This window comes from Pseudochaenichthys georgianus, chromosome 17, assembly GCF_902827115.2.
Source record: "Pseudochaenichthys georgianus chromosome 17, fPseGeo1.2, whole genome shotgun sequence".
Lineage (NCBI taxonomy): Eukaryota > Metazoa > Chordata > Actinopteri > Perciformes > Channichthyidae > Pseudochaenichthys > Pseudochaenichthys georgianus.
Window position 1 is genome coordinate 33781593 of NC_047519.1, and position 23911 is coordinate 33805503.

At 42.8% G+C, this 23911-nt stretch overlaps 1 protein-coding gene and 2 non-coding genes across 3 annotated transcripts in view; 1 reads left to right on the top strand and 2 right to left on the bottom strand.

The window, feature by feature from the left end:
- Positions 1–2479: 2479 nt before the first annotated feature.
- The window catches only part of LOC117462545 (microtubule cross-linking factor 1), a 79351-nt gene continuing 57919 nt past the window's right edge, over positions 2480–23911 (bottom strand). The window contains exons 9-14 of the mRNA XM_034104820.2: positions 22545–22712; positions 16436–16708; positions 13678–14004; positions 12794–12870; positions 10736–12200; positions 2480–3703 (exon numbers count right to left, since the gene is read on the bottom strand). Of these exons, the coding sequence (XP_033960711.1) occupies positions 3506–3703; positions 10736–12200; positions 12794–12870; positions 13678–14004; positions 16436–16708; positions 22545–22712 (2508 nt within the window). The 3' untranslated portion in view covers positions 2480–3505. The remainder of the gene's footprint in view (positions 3704–10735; positions 12201–12793; positions 12871–13677; positions 14005–16435; positions 16709–22544; positions 22713–23911) is intronic.
- Positions 5275–5357, top strand: trnal-uaa (transfer RNA leucine (anticodon UAA)). Its single transcript has one exon. It is a non-coding gene; the product is annotated as a tRNA-Leu (tRNA).
- trnal-uaa (transfer RNA leucine (anticodon UAA)) lies at positions 5908–5990 on the bottom strand. The gene has a single exon. It is a non-coding gene; the product is annotated as a tRNA-Leu (tRNA).

Here is a 23911-nt window from a genome sequence, read left to right on the forward strand (position 1 = left end):
CCTATGTCCATATGTTTCTGTTTTGGTGGTCGTGCCACAACCATGCATGTATGCACAGGTCATAGGCAGAGATGGGGTCGTTACTAAAAACAAGTAATATATTACATGTTACTTTAAAAAAAAGTAATATATTACACTACTTCGTTACTCTCTACATAAAGTAACTCGTTACTTTACTCGTTACTTTACTCGCAGGGCCAGCCCGCCCCTCCCTGCAGGCAGATCACGCAGACTGCTAAAGTTTCAAATGTTCTCTTTAGTTCAGTTTCTATTGTCGCATAAGTCTGATCCAGATAGCTCCTGAATGTGTTCCTATCTGACCATGGCTGTTCTCTGTCTCCTGCTATCTGTATATTGCGCAGTATATCTCTGCTCACGCTGTTGCGTCGGCGTGTTCTCCTGCGTGTTGGCCATGTGTTGCACTGGAACACACCGCCAAGACTTCAGCCGAGCATGTACGAACTGCGCATGCGTGAGTGGCAATAACTCTCCTTACCAGCAGGCGGCGGTAGTGTGTATTCGTCATTCAAAACAGGCAACAACCGGAAAACAGAGCAGAAGAACAGACTCCGTGATATAAACAAACAACAATTAGCTGTGCGTTAGCTTCACCTTAGCATGTTCTTTGCAGGTGTTTGTTGAGGTTTGATTATGACTGATTTTAGTAAGTAACGAAGTAACGCGTGTCGGGGCAATGTTAGTAACTGTAGTGTGATTACTGGATTATAAAAGTAGCGCGTTACACTACTCCGTTACCGACAAAAGTAATATTATTACAGTAACGCGTTAAAAAGTAACTCTGGTCATAGGTGCGCTATAAAATAGCACTACACCCTTGCAATGTGTGGGAAAGACAACAGACTTTACAGCATGTTTTTTTAAATTGAAGTTGCGTTGGTGTTTGTGTGTTGGTTGTTGACGGCAGTGTGTGCCCCCCCTTGGTAAATGATTTCCCCCCCATTTGATTTGTTCTAGAGCCGACCCTGGGTCCCACGGGTCCCGCAGCGGGGTGGAGGTTCCCAGCTGGAACCTCGCCACCTCCGCCGCAGTGCCACCGGCAAACACGGTTGTTTCTCGAACCTTCCACTGTTGTCTAGCGGGTGTAACTAACATACAAGATGTCGTATTTATATATATAAATAAATATATATCTATATATATAAATAGATAATAAGTGTCAGTACGATTTTATTTTGTATTTGCGTGCATTTCCTGTTCGGAGTGGCGCTGCGGCTGTACTGATAGTAACAACAATACAAGGTGTCCGTATATATATATATATATATATATATATATATTATATGTATATAGTGTCACGATCCGATTTACTTTGTATGTGCGTGCATTTCCTGTTTGGAAAGTGGCACTGTATTGATAGTGGTGATTTTATTTTGGAATTCTTAGCGTGCACTTCCTGTCCTGAGAGTGGAGGTCTGCACCGGAAGTCTCCTGAGAGTGGAGGTCTGCAGGCAGACCCCTCTCAAAGAACTTGCGCTGAGCTTCATTTACCTATAGTGGTATATCGCCATTTAGATTGGTTGATATGTCCATCTTTTGGACTCAGTTGACACATAGGCTTTTCTTTCTCTAATGTGAAGCACGTGGTTTCATATTGCTAGATTATTGCAGCTTCAAAAGAGTTTGAATGACTTAAACATAACAAAACATTACCCCCTGAGGTGATAGATCAAACAACTCCTCCTCCTTAGAAGACACATGCATGGTCCCTTTTTATCTCTATCTGTAAATAATGAAATCAATGATGCCAGTTTTCCATTTAGCTTATGTTAGATATAGTATGCTGGATAATTAGGACAATTGAATTGAACATAGACATTGTTAATGTTACAACACTTTTTCTACTGCAAAATGTCTGGAGGGAAAAAAGATCTGTTGCTAGAAGGTTCCTGTATTTTGAAATAAAAAGCAATACACCCCACCAAGGTCATGTTTAAATAATTCAGTGTAGATGCATGGGACTGGTTTTTATCTTGCGTGACAAGCTGAGTATCATCAGTAAGGTGACACATGTATGACCATGATGCAACAGGATTTCACTTCTGGGAGGACACAATCTTCTTATTCACATTCACTGTGTGTGTGTGTGTGTGTGTGTGTGTGTGTGTGTGTGTGTGTGTGTGTGTGTGTGTGTGTGTGTGTGTGTGTGTGTGTGTGTCTGTCCCTCCTGACCCACTGTAATCCTGTGGTCTGCACTGTAATCCACACACACACACACACACACACACACACACACACACACACACACACACACACACACACACACACACACACACACACACACACACACACACACACACACACACACACACACACAGATCCATCAGTCTCTGCCAAGAACGCAGACTCAGGTCTAATGAAAGAGCGTACTCTATCATGAGCTATATCTAACCTGCATCATGAAGAGATATCGATGCAAAAACACACACAGAGGAGGAGGAGTTATTGTAAATACACATTCATGTTTATTTCCATTTAGTATTTACATAAGACTATAGCTCGTTAGACTTTTTTGACATAGATTTTCATTTAAAACATTCATATTTGATCCCCACAATCTCATTTTTCTTGACAAAAGAAAAAGTAATTGATATTCAATAGTAACAACTGTACAAAGACAGCCTGTAGGTACAATAATTCACTTAAAAATTCTTCTTGTTTTGCAAATAATGTGACAACAAAAACAACAACACAACATGTTTTTTCTTTTTCCTCCCACAGCGGAGCCGAGTGATGACAAACGACGAGAGCTCGTATGTACATGCACTAAAGTGCTAGTGTTCAAAAGGCATGCAGATATTTGACTGATATTCGAACAACTGCCTTCCAATATGCATAAGGTTATTCAGTTTGTTGTCACCCTTCTTCTACGCGGTAACAGAGTGAAACATTCATCCCCAAAAAAGAAAGAAACACATCAGAAATGACATCATGTGTTTCTGCTTCAGACCCGATGAAGCAGACGTTTTTTTTGTTTGTTTGCTTGTGTTGTCTTTCCTCCTCTTGAAATAAAACAAAGTCAAGCTTTAAAGGCTGGAAATCAAGAAACAAAAGGTGTGTTCTCATTGAAAAGAAAATCGATATTGACTGGATGCAGGACAACGTAAAAAAGAAACGGAACATTTGTGTACAATTCATACAAATGCATCGGTTGACCTAGTTTTCACCTGGAAAAGTCAGAATTGTGACTAAAATATATATGTTTTAAACACATGAACACACATGTGGGCGATGTTTAACTCAAGTGTGCAGGCACCTTTTATGGAAAATGTAAATCTTTTTTTTATGATATTACAGTACATTCCAGGTTCTTCTAAAAAAAGAAGAAGTTCTGGTTCCTCGATGGTCCGCTGGTGCTACAGGGTGGATCCCGACCCCCCCTTCCGGCTCTGTCTCTGGGGAGTCTGTAGGGTTGAGGGGGGGTGGGGGGTTTCTGAGGTACTGGGTCTTTGAGGCTGCGGTGGAGGAGAGGAGGTAGAGCACGGCCTCACGCTGGCTCCTCGCCCTCCAGGATGGGTTTGCGGTGTCCCGGCGGCGGGAAGGTGAACCTCCTCTTGGTGCCCTCGCTCCACTTCGGGGAGGGGGAGCGGGCGGCCCACCGGGAGGGGGGGCGGCGGTTAGCTGGACGGGCCGGTCTCAGGAAGCAGGAGTCTAGAGGAGGAGCCACTGGAGAGCGAGGAAGGTCCTGCCAATGAGAAGCAGCTGTCAGTGAGGAGGGGGCAGCAACGAGGTGAAACAGGAAGTGGAGATTTGAAATGAAAGTGAATGAGCAGGGAGACCGAGGAAGTATGTCAAGGAGGAAGTTTTATATTATATTATATTAAGGATTTTTAGTTTTTCTCAGGAATCATTTTTTTATAAGCATCATTTGAAGTAAGTAGAGCGGTAGCAATGGAGAGTTAGGACTCAGAGAGACACGAGGAGAGTTGGAGCTTTAATGTCAAACACGGATCTTTAATACAAGCATCGGCCGGAGAAATTCACATCACAAGTCACACAGTCAAAGGTTCTGACTGCACGGGTGGGTTGCCATGTCAAATCTGCCGCGCCTCTCTCTCGATAGCCCTTTTAACTAGTTCAGAGAGAGTAAACAATATATTTGGGGAGATAGACTAAACAGCTGGGCACCCTGAATCACTTGCGTCTGACCCTTAATGGCTTCGAAGCCAGTGTTCCCACAGCCGTAAACCATTTCGTGACCGAGAGTTAAACTGGTTTATCAAGATAGCTGGAGGGTTGGTCATAAACGTCAACACACAGAAAAGGTTAAATATCTTAGGAGTAAGACAGAATTATTCCCTCACAGGTACAGAGTACACCTGTAGGCTTTACTCGCTTCCTAGCTAATAAATAAAGTGGAGCAGACGTATGAAATGTTTTAAAATGTTCAACTTGAAAGAGACTGCAATACATCTGTCTCCTGGATGAAAACAGAAAAAGTGAGAAAAAGGAGGACGAAGAGATGAGAGACAAGCGGCGGTGGGGGAGTTTTTCTCCCCCGTCAGAATGATGTCAGAGTGGGATTGGCTGAATGATAACGCCACTGGTCTGATTTATAAATAGATCTTCTCCAGGCGTTAGATTTTGGGGTGAAGGATAGGAGACGTTGACCCCGCAAAGCAACTCTCGTGCTGCGAAATGACACGATGATGGCGATGGCAGGATGAACTGAAGACAGTCAGACGGATGAAAAGATATTCCCAGAAGAAAATGACGTGCTACACAAACTGCGAGACGGATGTGCGGCGTCTCCATCAATAAATAATTTGTTCATGAACTGATGGATTGTGTACATACACCGGAAACACAGGCGAGTAGTCGTTTAATGGCGGCTGGTGGGTTAATACAAGATTTACTATGCGATGCTAAAACATCAGATCAGACCACAGATCATGCACCAGTGAACAGGAAGTCAGTGCACAAGAGAGGCTGCTGGACAACGGCTTCACGTCAACTTCTCTGTCTGATCAACTTTAAAGGGGAAATCCACCGTAAAACACTACGACACCGCCTTTTATAAAAACATCAGGATTAGCATTAGACACCATGGTCTTTGACAACAGATGAAAAGGCTTCCTTTGTTCAAGTTTTGTCTTTGTAGAACAGGCAGTAAATGGAAATCTGTTCAGCCAAACGTCCTGATCATGTATTATAAATGTGTTTTTGATATACCTCACTCTGCACTTCATGTAACTGATTTAACTGATTTAACTGATTAGATCAAAGTGCTGTAGCTAAAGTAATGATGCAAGAGTCACCAGGATGGCCGAGTGGTTAAGGCGTTGGACTTAAGATCCAATGGGCATAAGCCCTCGTGGGTTCGAACCCCACTCCTGGTAACTTTAAGACAACTAGAAGCATAAGACTCATTACAGAAAATGACGGCTATTTGCAAGAACTTAAAAAAAAGACTAAATACCCTGTCAGAGTCGGGAGGGATCCAGACTGTTCAGTGTGTCTGAGGGACTTCGTGTCAAGGCTAAAGCTGAATAAGGAACTTTCCAGAACTTTTAAAGTGGAGTCATGTTTACTTGGACGGTGTAAAACAGCTAATAGCTTTCTCCAGTTCTTCTGCCCTTCACTTAATTGATATTTGTGAAGCCAACTTGTTTTTGCTTTGCTATAATACCTACCATGTCCCCTAATAGTAGAGTAGAGTTCATCGCAACAACATTAAAGGAAGTTGCAAATTAACTCTGGTGCTGCCACTACAATCAGAAAGCTTCTTATTAGCTGACATTTGCAAAAGTCCAGCATGGAGAAAGCTATTACATTAGCTATGTTACACGATCCAAGTTAATATGACTCCACTCTGTAGCAGTGATAACTCCACACATGTATTTTACACTGTCTCGCAATTAGCCTGTTCACTAATAGTCCACTTAAAGATACCAGGAGTGGGGTTCGAACCCACGAGGACATATGCCCATTGGATCTTAAGTCCAACGCCTTAACCACTCGGCCATCCTGGTGACTCTTGCAGGAGTTCTTTAGCGTGTGAAAATCGTAAACGTTTTTTACTTGTTTTTGTACAGAAAGAGTATATCAACGCACACTTCTGAACAGAAAAGGAATTTAGGCTTCACTGTTATATTCCAGTAACGGAGCTTTAGGAAACTAACTCATCATAAATGTGCACTGAAGAAGAAGACTCAACTTATTGTCATTACGTAGTACAGGTACTATGTAACGAAACGGTGTCTCTGCATTTGACCCATCCTAGTGTTAGGAGCAGTGTGCTGCCATTTTGAACGGCACCCGGGGAGCCGTATAGGGAACGGTGCCTTGCTCGTGCTTGGTCTTTCCGGGACTTGAACTGGTGACCTTCCAGTTGCCAAGCCAAGTCCCTATGGACTTCGCCACCACCGCCCGACTGACAGACTGATATCATATTGTACAGCAGTGTAAGAGTCTCTGATTGTGGAGTTCCCCTTTAAGCATGCAGAATGGACCACAACAAGCAGTTAATATCCACCAAGCATCACACGGCATAGAAAGGGATGAGTATTAGCAGCAGTCTTCTTCGGATAATCTTTCCAGGACTTGTTAATGTGAGAGGAAATGACTAGCAGGAACTGTAAGAGGGAAGAGAAAAGAAAAACACTGTATGGACGAAAAAGGGTGAAGAAAGTAAAAACATTGAGAGAAAACCTGACTGACAGAAACACAATGTTAGAGTAACAACCAGATCACTGTCGTACAGGGCCTCCAGAGAAGCGTCCTAGAGAGTCTCTTCTCGAATCACGTGGACTGAGTTTGCTTTAAAGGACCATACCGACTTTTTTGCAGGATCTATCCAATTAAAGTCACATCATTAAAATGTCTGCCTTACAGCCACATTCAATACATCTCTTCTCTGTTTGGTATGAGCATCAACTTGCTGAAACGGCTTCAAACGCAAACCCCATTACAGTGAATGCTTCAGTTTTAGTGAAAGTAACGCTGTCATTAAAGGAGCAGACATGTTCCCAGTTTCAACCCGGACCCATTTCTCCTGTTGGGAAACTTAAGGGGAACATCATTTCGACTAAAGAGACCACCTAGAACACATTTCTGACAGGAAACCGCCCCTCGTGTCAAATATCTGAAATGTGACATATATGGTCACATTGGGCTTTAATGGTAAAATAACTCTAATTTTTAACTTAATTAATGAGCATGGTTTTTGGTTTAAATTAGTTTGAACATTATTAACTCAATATAATTAAATCAGCTAAATTAACTGAGCAGATCATAATCATATTTCTAATTGTGCATATATGTCACTTTGGGTTTACTGTCAAAGTTTAGGGTTAACGTCCCGATGTGACACAGCAATGTTTGTTTCATATCAATTTGATCAAGAAATGTTTCCACAACAGGTTAATGTAATAAAGGACATGTTATGTAAGCATTTTAATTCTTAAATGGCTTGAATTTTACTTTTGGCAACAAAAAAAAAGCTTTTGAAATGTAGCTCGTTATGTCACACATGGACATGTTGTCATGGGAACACAAAATCACATGTCCTGGAGCATGACCCACCAGACTGTTCAGTGTGTCTGAGGGGCTTCATGTAAAGGCTAAAGCTGAATAAGGAACTTTCCAGAACGTTTAAAGTTCATGTGACACTGGGTACTTATGGGTTAAATGACACATTTTTTCATTGCAAAGGATTTTTACGTTTGAAACTACTTTTTGGTCTTATGTGTAAAGCATGTTTGTCAGTAAACATGTTGCAAACAATCACCAACAGCTTTAAGCCTACTTAAATGTACACTCTTTAAAATCTAGATCCTCAAATGTGCAGTTTTCTTGACTTTAGACATTGAGATATCCACAGGGAAGGAATGGGTTTCCATCTCCCTTTGTTGTTTAGTGTCTCCTATAGGAGCCTAGGATCATCATCCCCGTCATCACACACTAATGCCGTTTAAGTCTCCTAAAATAGATTTTCCAACCTTACTGGTGTTAAAACCGAATCATTTTAAAAGTATGGTATGGCACTCTGTAACAGCAGATGTGATTAATGTGGTTAATGGACTAAAACATGCAAAAAACACCACTATGGTCCTTTAAATAATACAAACAAATGATCTACAACAAAGAAAGTGAACATGCGAGCATTAACACGAAGAAACAGATGACACTCCGATGGCTTCACACACTGTCACTCTGCCGTCCTGTGAAGCATGCATTCATGAAGAGGGTGAGGAGGAGGAGGAGGAGGAGGAGGGAGGAGGAGGAGGAGGGAGGAGGAGGAGGGGGGTGGGGTCTGCACGGCGGGAGGTGAGAGGTCCGGTTGGCTGGTGGACCCACTGCCAAAGCTTCGTGGAGGAAGAGGAGGAGGAGGAGGAGGAGGAGGAGGAGGAGGAGGAGGAGGAGGAGGAGGAGGAGGAGGAGGAGGAGGAGGAACTTACATCACGGAGACAAGCAGAGTTAGAGTCCCCAAGGAGTTGTTAGTATGACAGTGTGGTTCTGGATCAGAGCACAGGGGGGGAGGAGGGGGGAGATAAAGCCCAGAGGGGAGGGGAGGAGAGAGGGGGGGGGGGGGGGGGGAGATAGAGCGGGATATGTTAATTTGTCAAATCGTGTGACATATCAAAGGTTTACCAGAAGATAGTGTATTTGGAAAGTGAACACACACACCCATTCACTTTAGACCTGGGAAAAAACTGGGACCTTGATTTAGATAAACACAGGACATTATCTACAAATGAACTAAGGTCGGGTGATATGACAATATAAACTGTTGCAGGTCAGTAACTTGATTTGACCGGTATTGACGTCCTATTGACCTCGACAGGACTACGCTAGCTTCTTCCACTGTTGTCTGACATTTTATAGGACAACACATTTATGGCGCATTTCCACCATAGCGCGGTTTAAGCGTGCCGTGCCCGGCCTGGTTTTGGTTGCGTTTCCACTAGGCGTAGTTCCGGCTAGCGGGTACTTTTTCACAGTTTTCTGGCTCTCCAAAATCGAGGTTCTTTCCGGGCCAACAACCGGGCTCAGTATGCTAAACTAGTGAGAGAATCGCTGGCAACTACAACAAAATGAACATATTTTACCGTGATTTAATTGTAATACACGTTTCAAAATGATGCCGAAGTAACAACATACTGATACCGGTTAGTAAAAACCATGAATTAATGCTTTGACAAGTCTGCAGACAGACGGCAGAGAAACACCTTTTAAAATGCGTGTTTTCTAAATGTAGCTTGGCTAAGCTAACGTTGTATATGCTCCGACTGTCCACACTCACAACAACGGCCTATACAGACATAAATAAACCAGCGACTGTATTCTCCAGGACACAGGCAGTCTGTGGTTTGGACTTGTTTAACTTCTGTCTAGTTTCTGAACAGATATGAGGAGCTGTGAGCTCTGAGGGCTAACTGCTAACGGCTGTGTTGTCTTTTCTGGGGTTCTCATTGAAGATGACGTCACGGCTCCGCCTACACTGCGTTACCATAGTTACTACCCCAGTTCCTAAACTGTAATGGAAACGCAGCATAAAGTGAGCCTGGCCTAACAAGGCCTAACTATACCGTACTAAGCCGAGCGAGGCCCTGCAGTGGAAAAGCGCCATTAAAGTAGCAGTCTTAATAAACTGGATCAGCTAAAACCGACAGTGAACTAACTTTTCCAGTAAGTTTACTGTTTCACGACTATTCCAACATCGCGTTCGGGTTACTGGTTGACCTTTAAAATAGTTTGAATAGGCCTCTTTAAAGATATATTATACCCGACTGTGTGTATTTATCTATTTGAGGCACATAGAAACAGTAATAACTGATCTAAGTCCAGCCGTATATTACTATAAAATCACATATCCGACGTAATCTAGTTTGTTCTGCAGTGAGCAGCAGCTGGTCAATCCTGCATGTTCGTGGACATATTAACCACCATATGTGGGATTATGTTGCTCACTGTTAATGTTATGGGTTTATAAGTACAGTAAGACTTTGGTACATTGTTTGAATGTAGAGATTTAAAACAGTTTAAACCTACTTTTCAGAATTGTAACCTATCTATAGAGGCGCACCAGTACAAGCAGTAAACTAAAAGCACTTTTCTTTTTCTGTTTCATCAACCGTGACCAGAAAGATGGTTTTCTGTCCGTCTTTTATTTTTCCCACAGGTCAGCTGAATGGGTGGTGAAAATGGCCCAACCGATGTGTCAGAGCGCTGATTTTAAGGAGTGAAATTATCACTTTCCTTTGGTTCATTTGGTATAGAGGAGCTCAAGAACCACTGAAAAACATTTAATTGGAGAGTTTCTGATAAGGATGAACTCAGTAGCTATGATCATTACGGTTGGATCATTAATTTCACTTCTCCAACCATCAGACGCATACATCAGGTTTCGGTCGGGCCTCACTGAAAGTTAAAGATACAGAAATAAAAGCAAAAACACAAGAAAGACACGACAGTGCAGGAGAAAGTGCAGAAGAAAGTACAGAAGAAGAAGAAGAAACCTTAAAGAGTGTACAGCCATGATGGAAAGTTCAGTATTTTTGAAGAGGGTCAAATATTTTGACATTACCATTGCATCAGTCAGTGCTTTCGATCTGAGAAAAAACAACATTTTAGTCAAATTACAACTTCAGCTTTCTCTCTGATGCTTTAAAGTTTATCTTCAATCCACAAGTCATAGGTATTTTTGCGTCATAAACCAAGGACCCCAGATCAAATGAGTGAAGAAGCGATGGATCCGGTTTGCCTGTATATTTACCTCTATACATCCGGACTGTCCTCTGTCAGAGTCCGCCTGCCTGCTGCCGCTCTGCCCCCCCGTCTGAAGCCTCCTCTCGTCTCTGAGTCCTTGCTCCTGCAGCTTCTTGTTGAGGATGCGGGCCGTGTTTTCAGCCAGCGTGTATCCCGGCGGGGCGGACAGATCCTGACGTATGCTCCCCCCCTCTACGTTCTCCAGTATCAGCTGCACTGGGCTTGGAGAGCGACCTCGGACAATCCGTAAACACTCGTTCCTGGGGTCCACTGCGATGGCCCCCTGAACTGGACTGGACTCTGGGTGAGAGCGACTGGGGGATTTGTTGAACTTGGGCATGGGCTCGTAGGCAACGTGTGTGTGGTCGATGATGTTGAAGAGGCTGGAGAGGCCGTCGTTGATGGTGGTGTGGACGGGGCTGTCGCGGGTCGTGGTGGAGCGAGCCCACGCAGACTCGTTGCTGCTCTTCTGCGGCGTGGTAGGGGTCGGGGCTTTGTTGCTGGGCAGATCGGCCTTGCTGTTGGTGATGGACGGTTTCCTCTGGAGCTTTGGCGAGCCGTACTTTGGCGAGCAGCACGGCCGCTCAAACTTACTCTGGACCACTGGAGAGTACTGGGTCTTCCTGGTGTTGCGCGACGGCGAGGAGATCGGCGTGCTTCCTCCTTTAGGGGTGAGGCAGCGGTGAGGGCTGCTGGTCAGGGTCCTCAGAAGGTCCGTCTGCAGACCCACGTTGATGGTCTGGGTGGTCTGCGTGCCTCGGGTGCTGAGTCCATTGGTCTGGCAGGCGGTGTCTCGCACCACGGGCCCGGGCGGGGATCGGATTGCGTTCCTGACGGAGATCGCCACCTCCTTCATGTCGTCACTCATGTTCCTCGATAACTGCAGCTCCAGAGAGGAAGTGTAGCCCACGGTGGGGCAGATAGGAGGCTGACTAGGAGAAGTCCTCAACCCCCCTCCCTCCAGGAGCCCACATGTCCACCTCCCCCCGCTGAACACCTCGTCCGGCCCGCTGGCCCCCCCATCTTCCTCCCCTCCGCCCCTGGCTTTGGTCCCTTTGGCGTACAGGAAGTCTGGGTCTTCAGCTGTCCCCGCTCGGGTGGGGCTGTGGAGCAACACGTCGTAGTGCTCCACTCCCAGCCCGGCAGCCCCCCCTCCGGTGCCCCTCAGCGGGGACTTTAGGCAGTGCTCGGGGTCGCTCAGGGTGCTGGTGGTCAGGGTGGCGCTGGTGGTGAGGAACCAGGAGGCTGGAGGTTTGTCTGTCCACTCCTCCAGGGCAGGATTCGAGCCGGACGCAGATGATGGGAAGTCCCAGCCCTTATTGTTGAACTCCTCGATGTACTTGAGGTCGTCCGGAGACAGAGGAGGGGTCACGTCGTCTTGGCCCAGATCATCGTGGCGAGTCTTGTCGGGGAGAAACGGCGAGCTGTCCATCAACCGCTGGAAGTCGCTCATGGAGCACACTGACTTGGCTCTGGAAAACACACAAAGGCACAAACAGTTCATCAAAATGTACTTCAAACAGGAAAATGAAAGCAAACAACATCTCAACCAAATTACCTTTTCTATTTGAGTTTTAAACTACGCAGACCTCAAACAAACTTCTTGAATATCTGAGGTCAGCCCCAGATATTCAAGAAGTTTGAATGTCTGGGTTCGTTTAAATCGAGGCTGAAAACCTTTCTCTATAATGACGCCTTTCCAGAGGTCATTTAACTTTATTTGATCTTTGCACTTCTTGCACCTTTATGTGTATTTGCAATGTCTTTTTTGTAAGAATGGGTTATTGCCTGTGTATAGCACTTTAAATATCCTTTGTGTCTTACATGTACTAATACACTAACCTAAAACTGTATGGATTATTTAACAGCACACTGAGCTGGATCACTTCCCCGCCACTTGAGAAAGTTTCACAAAAGTTCACCAGGGGCAAAATCACAGCCGGTCTCCGCAGGGATTCATGAGGCTGGAAAATCTGCAGCAAGTGTTTCCTGCTGACATCTATTAATATGCAGCAGCTTGTTATAGAATAGTTTACCCATAAAATACTCTTTTTCATGAGGTTACCTGAGCAGACTGCCCACGGCCATGTCGTCCTCCGGGCTGCCAAAATCATCGTCTCTCTCCGAAATCTCATTCAGGGCCTGAAACACAACGGATCAATCTTGTGAGAACGCCTCCAGTGTAAGATGATTTATAGGAGGTAACATCAGGCGGAGAAATCAGCAGTTTAAATATCTGTTATTTGAAATGTACTATGGCATATAAGTTAAAATATATATATATAAATAATGTATTCTGACATATGTTGAATGATTGAATCACATCACTTAATTTTGCCACCACATTTCTGAGAGGAGTTTTGTTCTCTTACATTAAATGTGAATTTATAATAAAAAATAAAGAGAAGATTCAAGTTTTTTTCTCGTAAATCGTCAAACTCAATATCAGAGGTTTTCTTTTTACCGTTGCTCGCCTCCCCGGCTATATAAGCTTGTAGCTATTCTTTTTACAGCTACAATGACCTACATCCAATGTTGTAGAAAACGGGGAAACCTTCTAAAAAAAGATCAAAGAATAAATTAAAACTAAAACAAAAATTAGCAATTTGAGGTTCAGGTTTTTGAGTGCCACCCGAGGAAATTGTCTTGGCTGTTCAGGACTAATTCACTTATTAAAATATCTATGAAATGTCTAAAACAAACGCCATTAGATCGATGTTATGGCTTAAGAGAAATGCCTAACACCCTCGTGTGTAATGTGATGCATCCTAAATGCTCAATTCTGACCTAATTTCTTCTTCCCTCACATCCAAAAATAAAAACGAATTATTGCCTGAGACGTTCAGAATCTCTTTACACAGAGGGGACGACACGTGTTGATGTAGAAAAGACATGAACAAGTGGACTTTGACCTATAAATAAGTAAAAGTGACTTGGTGGATGTGTTACCTCCATCATGCAGGGGAACCTCTTGTCGCTCTCGCTCAGTCTGGAGGGGGGCGGGACCTCCAGGCTGCTGAGGGGGTCCAGAGACAGAGCGTCCAGGAACAGGTTCTCCGTGGGGCCTTTCAGCCTCCGCACGGCCCCCTGATGCTCCAGCATGGCCTCGGAGTCAGAGTGGGAGCGTCTGGGGGGGGCAGGAAGTGGGGTGGAGGTAGAGGGGGAGCGAGGGGCCTTGCAGGGACTGTCCTGAGGAGAAAACACGCCTCTCGGGTCCGAGCCGCCATCTTTAACGTCGAAGTCTTCGCCTCGCCGGCTGCTCAGCTCTCTCTGCAACTGCAATACGAAACACACACACACACACACACACACACACACACACACACACACACACACACACACACACACACCACACACACACACACACACACACACACACACACACACACACACACACACACACACACACACACACACACACACACACACACACACACACACACACACACACACACACACACACACACACATCAGAGGATCAGTCTCATTCACTTTGTATAACAACCACACTGTAGTTTGCAAGTTTGAGCTCATGATATACAAAATCCTGACACTGACATTTGCCAATTATTCTAAAAAAGTTGTGTATTTGTTTGTAAATGGTCTTAACTTTACAGCCATGATAATTTGAGGGGTTAGAATAATGTTTTTGAGGAAGGGCTCCAGCATATAACCACAACATCCCGGGTTCAATTTCAGCCTTGGGACTCTTGGTGTATCTCAACCCTCTTTCTCTCTCCCTCCGCTCCCAATCATATCAGCAAATAATACATTTTTATTTCTGCAAAAACAAACAAATAAATGACATTAAAAAACACTTTGATAAGGATCCCATTACAGTTAGTGCTTTCTGGAGGCAATTTCACATCAAAACTGTTTCTAAAAACCTAAAAAGAAAATCTTTGGCCTATCTGTAGTCATGTCTTGACTACTATCGGTACGTCAGCACAGATTGAGAGGATAAGAAGGGCATTCGTCTGCCATGTTTACACGAAGAATGACTTAAACAACTAATTGATTATAGAAATGCTGGTGATTAATTTTCTGTGGTCAATTAGTCTACTAATTGATGCAGCTTTCTTGCAGAGAATGTAAGGACACATATCGCCCAGGTCAGGGGGACTTATGGGTCCCCACGTATAGTCTTTGCATTTACATGCGATTTGAGGCTTTCCTCACATACATGTACAAACACCTATCGTTCCTTTAGTATAACTGTAAGCCTCCGATCTGAGCTCCACCTGCAGCACTCAGGTAAGTGCCTTGATTTGGCTCAAGGTGAAAGGAAGACCCCCCCCATCACTTGTTCACTTTCACCCACTGTTATCAGGTCATGTGGTGATCTGTGTTTCATAACTTCATGTCTCTCCGTCTCTTCATTCAGCGCTGCATCAGCAGTTTCCTTGCTATTTTCTGAGTGTGTTAATATTCCAGCCCCTGCTTTATATGTAAATACTGTCACACTCATATTAAATTAACCAGCTCAATCCGGCCCTGAACCTGAGTTTGTATTGTGTCTAACCTTGCCGAGTACTAAGGAACAGACAAGATAATCGCATATAGGGGTGCTTTGTCACTCTTTCTTATAGAAACACACACTAACATCGTTTAACAAGAAAAAGCTTCAGATCTTTTAGATGTGTTTTCCTACTTTACTTTAGTTTACACTTAAGCAGTTCATTCAAAAGGGTTCAAGGCTGCGAGTTCAGATTATTGTATTCAAAATGTTAAGCTGTAAATCTTAGCCTGAATCAGATTGTCTCTGCTGCATGTGAATGTAAAATGAGTATCACCTTTAGACATAGCATCACGCATGAAGGTGTTCTCTTAAGAGATGGAGGTTGGCATTGGTTTTCTCAGGGGACAGAATACGAATACGACACACTCTGAAAGCTTCCAATTGAAACCCCAAAGTTAATGAGGGAAAATGTGAGAGACCTCAGGGAGAGCAACAGAAGGAGGGACAGATGTGCGATAGATGTCATAGATTACAAAGATAAGATCCTCTGTTGGGAAAATACTGAATGTAGTCTTCCAATATCAGAGTGTTTGATGACCGAGAAGAGCATCAGGACTGATTAACGTGATGATTCAGCCTCTATGGAGATAGACATATGTCAAGCATGCTCATTTCTGACGTGGAGCTAATCTGAAGTAAACATTGAAGACTGCTTTCTATTCCTCCATTGTGACTGTGTGACTCTCTCTCTGGCATATCAGCATGTGAAGGACACTGTTCAGGAACTAGTTGTACTAGGAACTATAATTGTTTGAGAAAGTCAGAATAAATTTGAATTTTGAGAAAAAGTTAGAATTTTGAGATTTTCAGAAAAAAGCCAACATTTTGAGAAAAAACGTATTATTATTAACATTTTTAAGTATTCAGAAAAAGTCCGAATTTGTAGAAAAAGTCAGATCTTTTTTGAAAAAGTCAGATTTTTTTTGAAAAAGTCAGATTTTTCAGATTTTTTAAAAACTCAGTATTTTCTACATGACAAGATGTATGAAGAACTAAGAACTGGTATTCCTCCACGTTGTGACTGTGTGACTCCCTCTCTGGCATATCAGCATGTGAAGGACACTGTTCAGGAACTAGTTGCACCAAATGTGAAGACTACTTCCATTCTTGAGAGGATAATAAATACATGTGTCCTGATTATTGGAGCTCAAGCCGGTGACGAGTGATATTTTTCTAAGATCCTCTCACCTTCTCCATCTTGCGGTGCAGCTCCCTCATGCTGCCGTCCCACTCCTGCCTCTCCTGGTCGTGGCGCTCCAGCAGCTCGCCCCTCTCTCGGCTCCATCTCTTCTCCCCGTGCTGCAGCTTCCAGCTGAGGTCCAGAGACGCGCTGTGGCTGTCGGCCAGCAGCCGTCGGTGCTCGTCCCGCTCCAGATTCATCTCTCTCTCGGGGTCTTCATCCGGATCCCCTTCATCTCCCTGAGCTTCTCCTCGCACCTCGCCCTCCACCTCCTCGTCCGGCTGGTAAAGAAGTCAAAAGTCAACTTTATTGTCAATCTTTCAGTTTGTGTGTACAGACGGAGAGATCGAAATACCGTTTACAAAAATACAAATATATATAAAAATATGCATATCCTATCTATACACAATCAACACACATTTATACATGTGCACACATTAAGACATAAAGAACAGCAAAGACACAGAAGTTGGGTTAATAAGTCATTATAAAGTTATGCTATAAAAATAAGTAATGAAGCCAAAGAAAAAGTGTTATGAGGAAATACCACAACAATTAACATGGTTCCAATTAAAAGGTTGATTCACCGAATTCATAATTTATATTAGAATTATTGGATTATTTGGAATTGAAGAAATGGTCCTAAACTGGCTGCAGTATAATGCTTTTTTATAATACAGAGTACCTAGAACACTGTTTCTGGAAGGAGTTGCTACTGCTGAGTCTTTAAATGCAATTGTTCTAAACTCCATTGTTGGCAATGAGGTCTATTTCTCAAGATCGTGGCAAATACAACTAAAACTGAGGCGAGTGAGAAACTATTTTTGTAGGTGAAACTCTTTTGTTTGAATGAATAAATGTTTTTAAAAGAAAGAAAAATAAATTGAGGATCATATCCTCTATCCTGAGTTCTGGATTTGAGTCCTGGACTTCGAGTCGTGGCTGAACCTGTCTCTGCGGTCCTGTCTGACTCTCATCATACAACTTCCCTGATGGCTCCCACAGGATAGCTGACATCCTCGTGGATTCATCTTCTCATTACAGACACATGCATTTCCTAATATTCGGTCTATACGCTGTAAAATGTATTATCTCTTCGATTTACACACGGCATCTATTGCACATCTGTCCGTCCTGGGAGAGGAACTGTGGGTTTTCTCCGGAGGTTTTTCCTTGTACGATGTGAGGGTCTAAGGACAGAGGGTCTAAGGACAGAGGGTGTCGTATTGTCATACTGATATTCTGTACACACTGTGAAGACCACTGAGACAAATGTAACATTTGTGATATTGGGCTATATAAATAAACATTGATTGATTGATTGATTGATTGATTGATTGATTGATTGATTGATTGATTGATTGTATAAAGCATCTGCCAAATTTGCAATATGCAAAATGCTGAATTTCTATTCTTTACTTTGCAATTGTCGTGAAAAAAGATAAAATAGATGCTGATGTTATAGTTTTTCCAGAGCTGTAAAGTCCTATCATAAAATATCGAATCGATTTCAATGCAATTTGCAACACATCTGTTTCTCAAACTTGACTTTCTGGTACCTGAAGCAACACACCAAATGGGCTTTTTTTTAGGTCTTGTTATGTCTTCTAATACATTATAAAAACTAAGTTAGTTGTATTCACAAAGAAGCAATGAGATTAGGAGAAGGCATCACAAAGCACCAGGAGTCGTTCTGTAGTCGACAGAAACACAGACTAAAAACTCGAGTCAGGTCTCCCCTCCCAAATGTATTCCTCACACCGGTCTCTGGAGGAAGGACATGAACCGAGGATTCAGATGAACTGCAGACATCTTCAAAGCTGCAGAGCGTCGGAGGAAAGCCACTCCGGAAGAACCGGGCTTTGTAATCTTCAGACGGCTTTAACGTTTTACTCAGACACTCAAATCAAGCACCAGACACTTTTTACGCTGCTATGGACAATTTTGCACTAATGTACATTCTCAAATATTGAAGTGTCTGTTATTTTGTATATATATATATATTGATTATTGTGCTTTTATCTTAATGTGTGCATATGTATAAATGTGTGTTGATTGTAGGATATACATATTTTATACATATTTGTATTTGGGATTGTGGGAAACGGTATTTCGATCTCTCTCTCTGACACACAAACTGAAAAATTGACAATAAAGTTGAATTTTATACATTGTTTCGTTGGGTTCAATTAAATTGTGCAATCTAGTGAAATGACAAAAAAGCTAAATAATAAACCTTAAATATTTTGAGGATAAAAGTGCCGCATTTTAATGAATAAGAAATCTTTTTGATGGAGTCTGATGTCATATTTTAATTTGAAGATGTACAGTCACAAGTCGAGGAGCAAGCTGACTTCAAACAGCAGCTAAAATTACCCTCGTTCACAAATGCTCTTCTTGCATACTTTCATATCGGGTTGAAAGCGTGTATGATTACATACTGGAGAAGATAACTAGTACAGTAATGGCTGCTAATTTAAAAGCCAAGATGTAAGACATTATAAATATAGTAGATATATAGACCGTTTTTTAGGATGCTTTAAATGATGCCAAACCAGACTATCAGACATGAGCCAGCCTGTTATTAATACCTCAAAAATACCCTTATTCCAAAACATAAACACACAGGTGAAGGTAATTTCAAATTCTGCTCCGCTCTGCCGGGCTGTGTAATAATCCTGAGTAGAAGTTTGGGGGCATGTTTCCGAAGTCTTAATCAGTACGAAGCACCGTGGAGGGAGAGAAGAGCTCAACGTGGCGCTATCAGAGGAGAGTAAATGAGTTCTCGTTGAAGCCCTCAGCGACCTCTGCTCTGTGGGAGGATATGAACCATGTAAAAGCTTTCAGATTAAGAGCATGGGTGTTCAAAAGATAATCTTCTTTCTATAAATCAAACTGATCTTAATTGGTTCCCAAAACGGCAGTTACTTTTTCATCAGATATATCTCCGGAGGAAAGTTTCAAAATCCTCTAATGCGAGAAACTAAATATTGAATATCCTCAAATTGATTGTGTGCTGTCCTTTCCCCCCCACAGTGATCTGCTGATCCGGATCGTGCTCTGCCCTTTAAAGGGAAAGAATATCTCAAGTCAAAATCTGACGAAGCAGACATTGAGGCTCCAAAACATAATCGACTTCATTTCCTTCTTCGTCACACTGCTCTACCTTTCCTTTAAAGGTCACCTATTAAGCAAAATCCACTTGTTCACGTCTTTATACATCACCATGTGTCCCCTCTTCTTCCTGTCTCTTCTACATCAACATGTGTCCCCTCTTCTTCATGTCTCTTCTACATCAACATGTGTCCCCTCTTCTTCATGTCTCTTCTACATCAACATGTGTCCCCTCTTCTTCATGTCTCTTCTACATCAACATGTGTCCCCTCTTCTCCATGTCTCTTCTACATCAACATGTGTCCCCTCTTCTTCATGTCTCTTCTACATCAACATGTGGTCCCTCTTCTTCCTGTCTCTTCTACATCACCATGTGTCCCCTCTTCTTCATGTCTCTTCTACATCACCATGTGTCTCCTCTTCTTCATGTCTCTTCTACATCAACATGTGTCCCCTCTTCTTCATGTCTCTTCTACATCACCATGTGTCCCCTCTTCTCCATGTCTCTTCTACATCAACATGTGTCCCCTCTTCTCCATGTCTCTTCTACATCAACATGTGTCCCCTCTGTGGAAAGACACTCTGAAAGTTTCAGGCACAAAGATTCTCTCTCTTTTTGTCCTGATCCATTTCTATAGAAACCTGTCTGAAAATGAACTGATCAGATTTTGGACACTTTATGATGTCATAACGATGTGTTGTCTTGAGTAACCATTAGCCAATCAGCAACCAAGGTAACCCCCCCCCCCCCCCCCCCCCCCCCTTATCACCTGAATCTCCTCCTAGAGCACCATGGTGTTCTTTGTAACCAAATGTCTCTCAGAGGGGCGTGGGGAGGGGCTCCTTACTTTCATCTGAAGTAACAGACAGAGAATCAGCACTTTTGAAACAGGGCTGAAACAGAGAGGATTATGGGTAATGCTGCAATGATCTGTTTGGTGTTTGGAGCCAAACACTTCAGAGACATGTTTTGTATATATCTGAGACCTGTGATATATTGATGAAAAGGAGTATACTAGGGGACCTTTAAGTAAGTCTCTGTTGAAGTCTGTTTCTTTAACTTCCTGCGAGCTGCACGCTCCTTAACGCCACTCAATAGGAAGCTAGTTTTAAGGTGTTGAGAACTACATTAATGTTATCCAAGCTATGTCAACAATTTGAGCAAATATCAACTAAAGTTCGTTTGCAATCTCGAAGCCATTTACTGTAATCGCAAATCAAAATATTTGTAATAGTGACACAGAACTCATAACATATTTCATGTACTCCTATGAAGTTCAGAGGAAGATACTCTGCTCCTAATCTACAAATACAAACTCCCATAACGAGTGCTTATAAAAAGATAACAGCTGTTCTGAGTTCACAAAGGGATGATTAGAGGAACGTGGAACAGCGAGGCGCCGTGCTGAACGCCTGAGCAGGTGATTCATCATCGTGTTGTCTCATTCAGAGCAGCCCTTCCTTTCTTAATTGCATTTTCAAGCGGTGATTATGAAGTGGATTCTGTCCATTTGTTTGTGACTGGTGATCAAGCTCGGGGAATAACGGATTACATGTAATGGGATTACGTCATCAGGATACAGGTACTTGTATTCCCTTACAGCGGCAAAACAGAGGACTCTCTTTATCCATATGCAGTACTCAAACACAAACTAATGCAGTATGTAGTAAACAAGAGCATGTTGTGTCTTTTGTGAACCCGTCTCTGCGGTCCTGCCTTGGTCTCGTCTTGCTGCTTCCCTGATGGCTTCCACAGGATTGTAGCTGACATCCTCGTGGATTCATCTTCTCATTACAGACGCATGCATTTCCTAACATTCGGTCTATATGCTGTCAAATGTATTATCTCTTCGATTTACACACGGCATCTATTGCACGTCTGTCCTTCCTGGGAGAGGGATCCCTCCTCTGTTGCTCTCCCTGAGGTTTCTCCCATTATTTCCCCTTAAACTGTGGGTTTTCTTGTACGATGTGAGGGTCTAAGGACAGAGGGTCTAAGGACAGAGGGTCTAAGGACAGAGGGTCTAAGGATAGAGGGTGTCGTTTTTCTCATACTGATATTCTGAACAATCTGTGCTGTTGTATTTGCTGTAAAGTGTCTCTACTGTAGGCTATTTTTATTATATGTACAGCACTTTGGCTCGACCAAAAATCTTTATAAATGTGCTATATAAATAAAACTTGATTTGATTTGATTTTGCGAAAGAGATTGTATTTCTTCTTTGTAAGCTGTTATGTTCTGTAGGCAGTGGCCGGTACCGAGGTGGGCCGGTCGAGAGTCCCAGTCTGATTTTTAGTCCCAGTCCGCCCCTTTCTGTAGGACCCAACTTCATATCATTGTTGCTACATCTTATTTGATATTTATTGCATTGCATTCGATCTTGATATTGAGGTTGATCAAAATGAACAGAAAGGTTAATTACTTCTATATTGTGATACTTTCAAAACTAGGTTACTGATGACTTTTTATCATAGGTAACTAAGAACAGATTACATTGTTAAAGTACCCCTCCCAACCCTTCTAGTGATTATTATTATTAAGAATAACTTCACTGCAATAAACCGTATTTAATTTAGTCTTAATTTACATTATTTAATTTCATATTCTGTTCTTGTACATATCCCATATTCTATTGACATGTATATAGACTTTTTTCACTACTTCTTATTTTGTATTTTATTATATATGTTGCATTGTTGGAGGAGCTCAGGTCAGAAGAATTGCATTGCCATCTCTACACTGTAGCTTACAGTTAACTGTATATGACAATAACACCTTTGAATTTGAATATCATTGCTGCACTTTAAAACTACAGCCCAGAGAGAAGGCTTAAAAACAAATACATATTCCTTTGTTTCATCTCCTTAGCACCTTGCCCTGGGTTGGATTCCTCCCTGGAGAACATGTTTACTGTCACCTGGCAGCCTAATGAATGCCCCGTTAGTCTCTACAGCAGATTGTGTCCTGTCCCTTTAAGGAGGACGCTGAGTCGCCATCTGTACCTGTCCACAGCGGCTCTTCACCTCGGCCCACTTGACCTCCCAGGCGGCCTTGTCGTTGGCGTAGGTCGTCTGCAGCTGGCAGCGCCGCGCCTCCTCCTCCGTCAGCTCCGCCCTCACGTCCTCCAGCAGCGTGCGCACCGCCTGCAGCACCTGCCGGTTCTCCCCGAACTGCAGAGAGGAGAGAACAATCATTTCAGAATCAAGGCAAGTTTGTTTATATAGCACTTTTCAACACAGCAATTCAAAGTGCTTTCAAAAATGAAGACATTAAGAGCATAAAACACATTAGAAACGTTAAAAAGGAAAGATAATAAAACATGAATAACAGGTACATGAATAACAGTTACAGTTCAATTAAAAGTAGCAGCAAAAAGAAAGTCTTCAGCCTGGATTTAAAAGTAGTCAGAGTTGCAGCGGACCTGCATGTTTCTGGTTTGTTCCAGATATTTGACAATACCCCTAAACAAATTCTCACATTCCTCTACCCCTAGTCTCCCCGTGAAATTATAGTTCCTTTGACCGTTTTCTAACCTTTTTATATTCCTTTCATCCTTCTCTTTCAATCCTTTTAGCATCCCCCAGACAACACATTTCTCCTGTGTTGCTGTTATCCGAACCCATCTTTGACCTTTAAACCACTTTTATTTTCAATTCCCAGAATTCGGATATTTAAACCTGTTTACAGAATCCCTTCCTTCCACAACGGCTCTACAACCACCACGGCCCCTGGTAGACAATACACACAATACAGACTGTGGGATCATGCGCAATACACCTGTAACGTGCACTAGTGGCTCAGTCAGTGGGGACTGGGAGCCGTGGGGTCGCTGGTTCAAGTCCCCGACCAGACCTAACAATGGAGTGTGGACTGCTACTTGGAGAGGTCCCAGTTCACCTCCTGCTCTGCCATGGTGCCCTTGAGCAAGGCACCGGACATCCCCTTCCCCCCCCACTCTCATTGCTCCCCGGGCGCTGCACACTGCTCCTAGTACTAGACTCCTGGTACTAGGATGGGATAAAAGCAGAGAACACATTTCACTGTGTGCTCTGCATGTGTGACCATTGAAGAGGGGTTCATCCCTCCCATTCTATTCTATCCTTTTGATGATTCTACTTTGCAATAACCATAATAATTTCTACGTTCAAAACATCATTTTTATAGTATCTCAGACTTTAATATGTTCATGTTCAATTACCTATTTAAATGCTTATACACATTTTTTCTTCTTCCATGTATGAGTACGTATTTGTCTTTATGTTTATATAATTTTCAATGTGTGCATCTCTATATTTAACATGTTAGCCACTTTATTATTGCTTGCCTTTTATCTGCTATGTCACTTTTGTTGTTACGCTTTAAGTTTCCC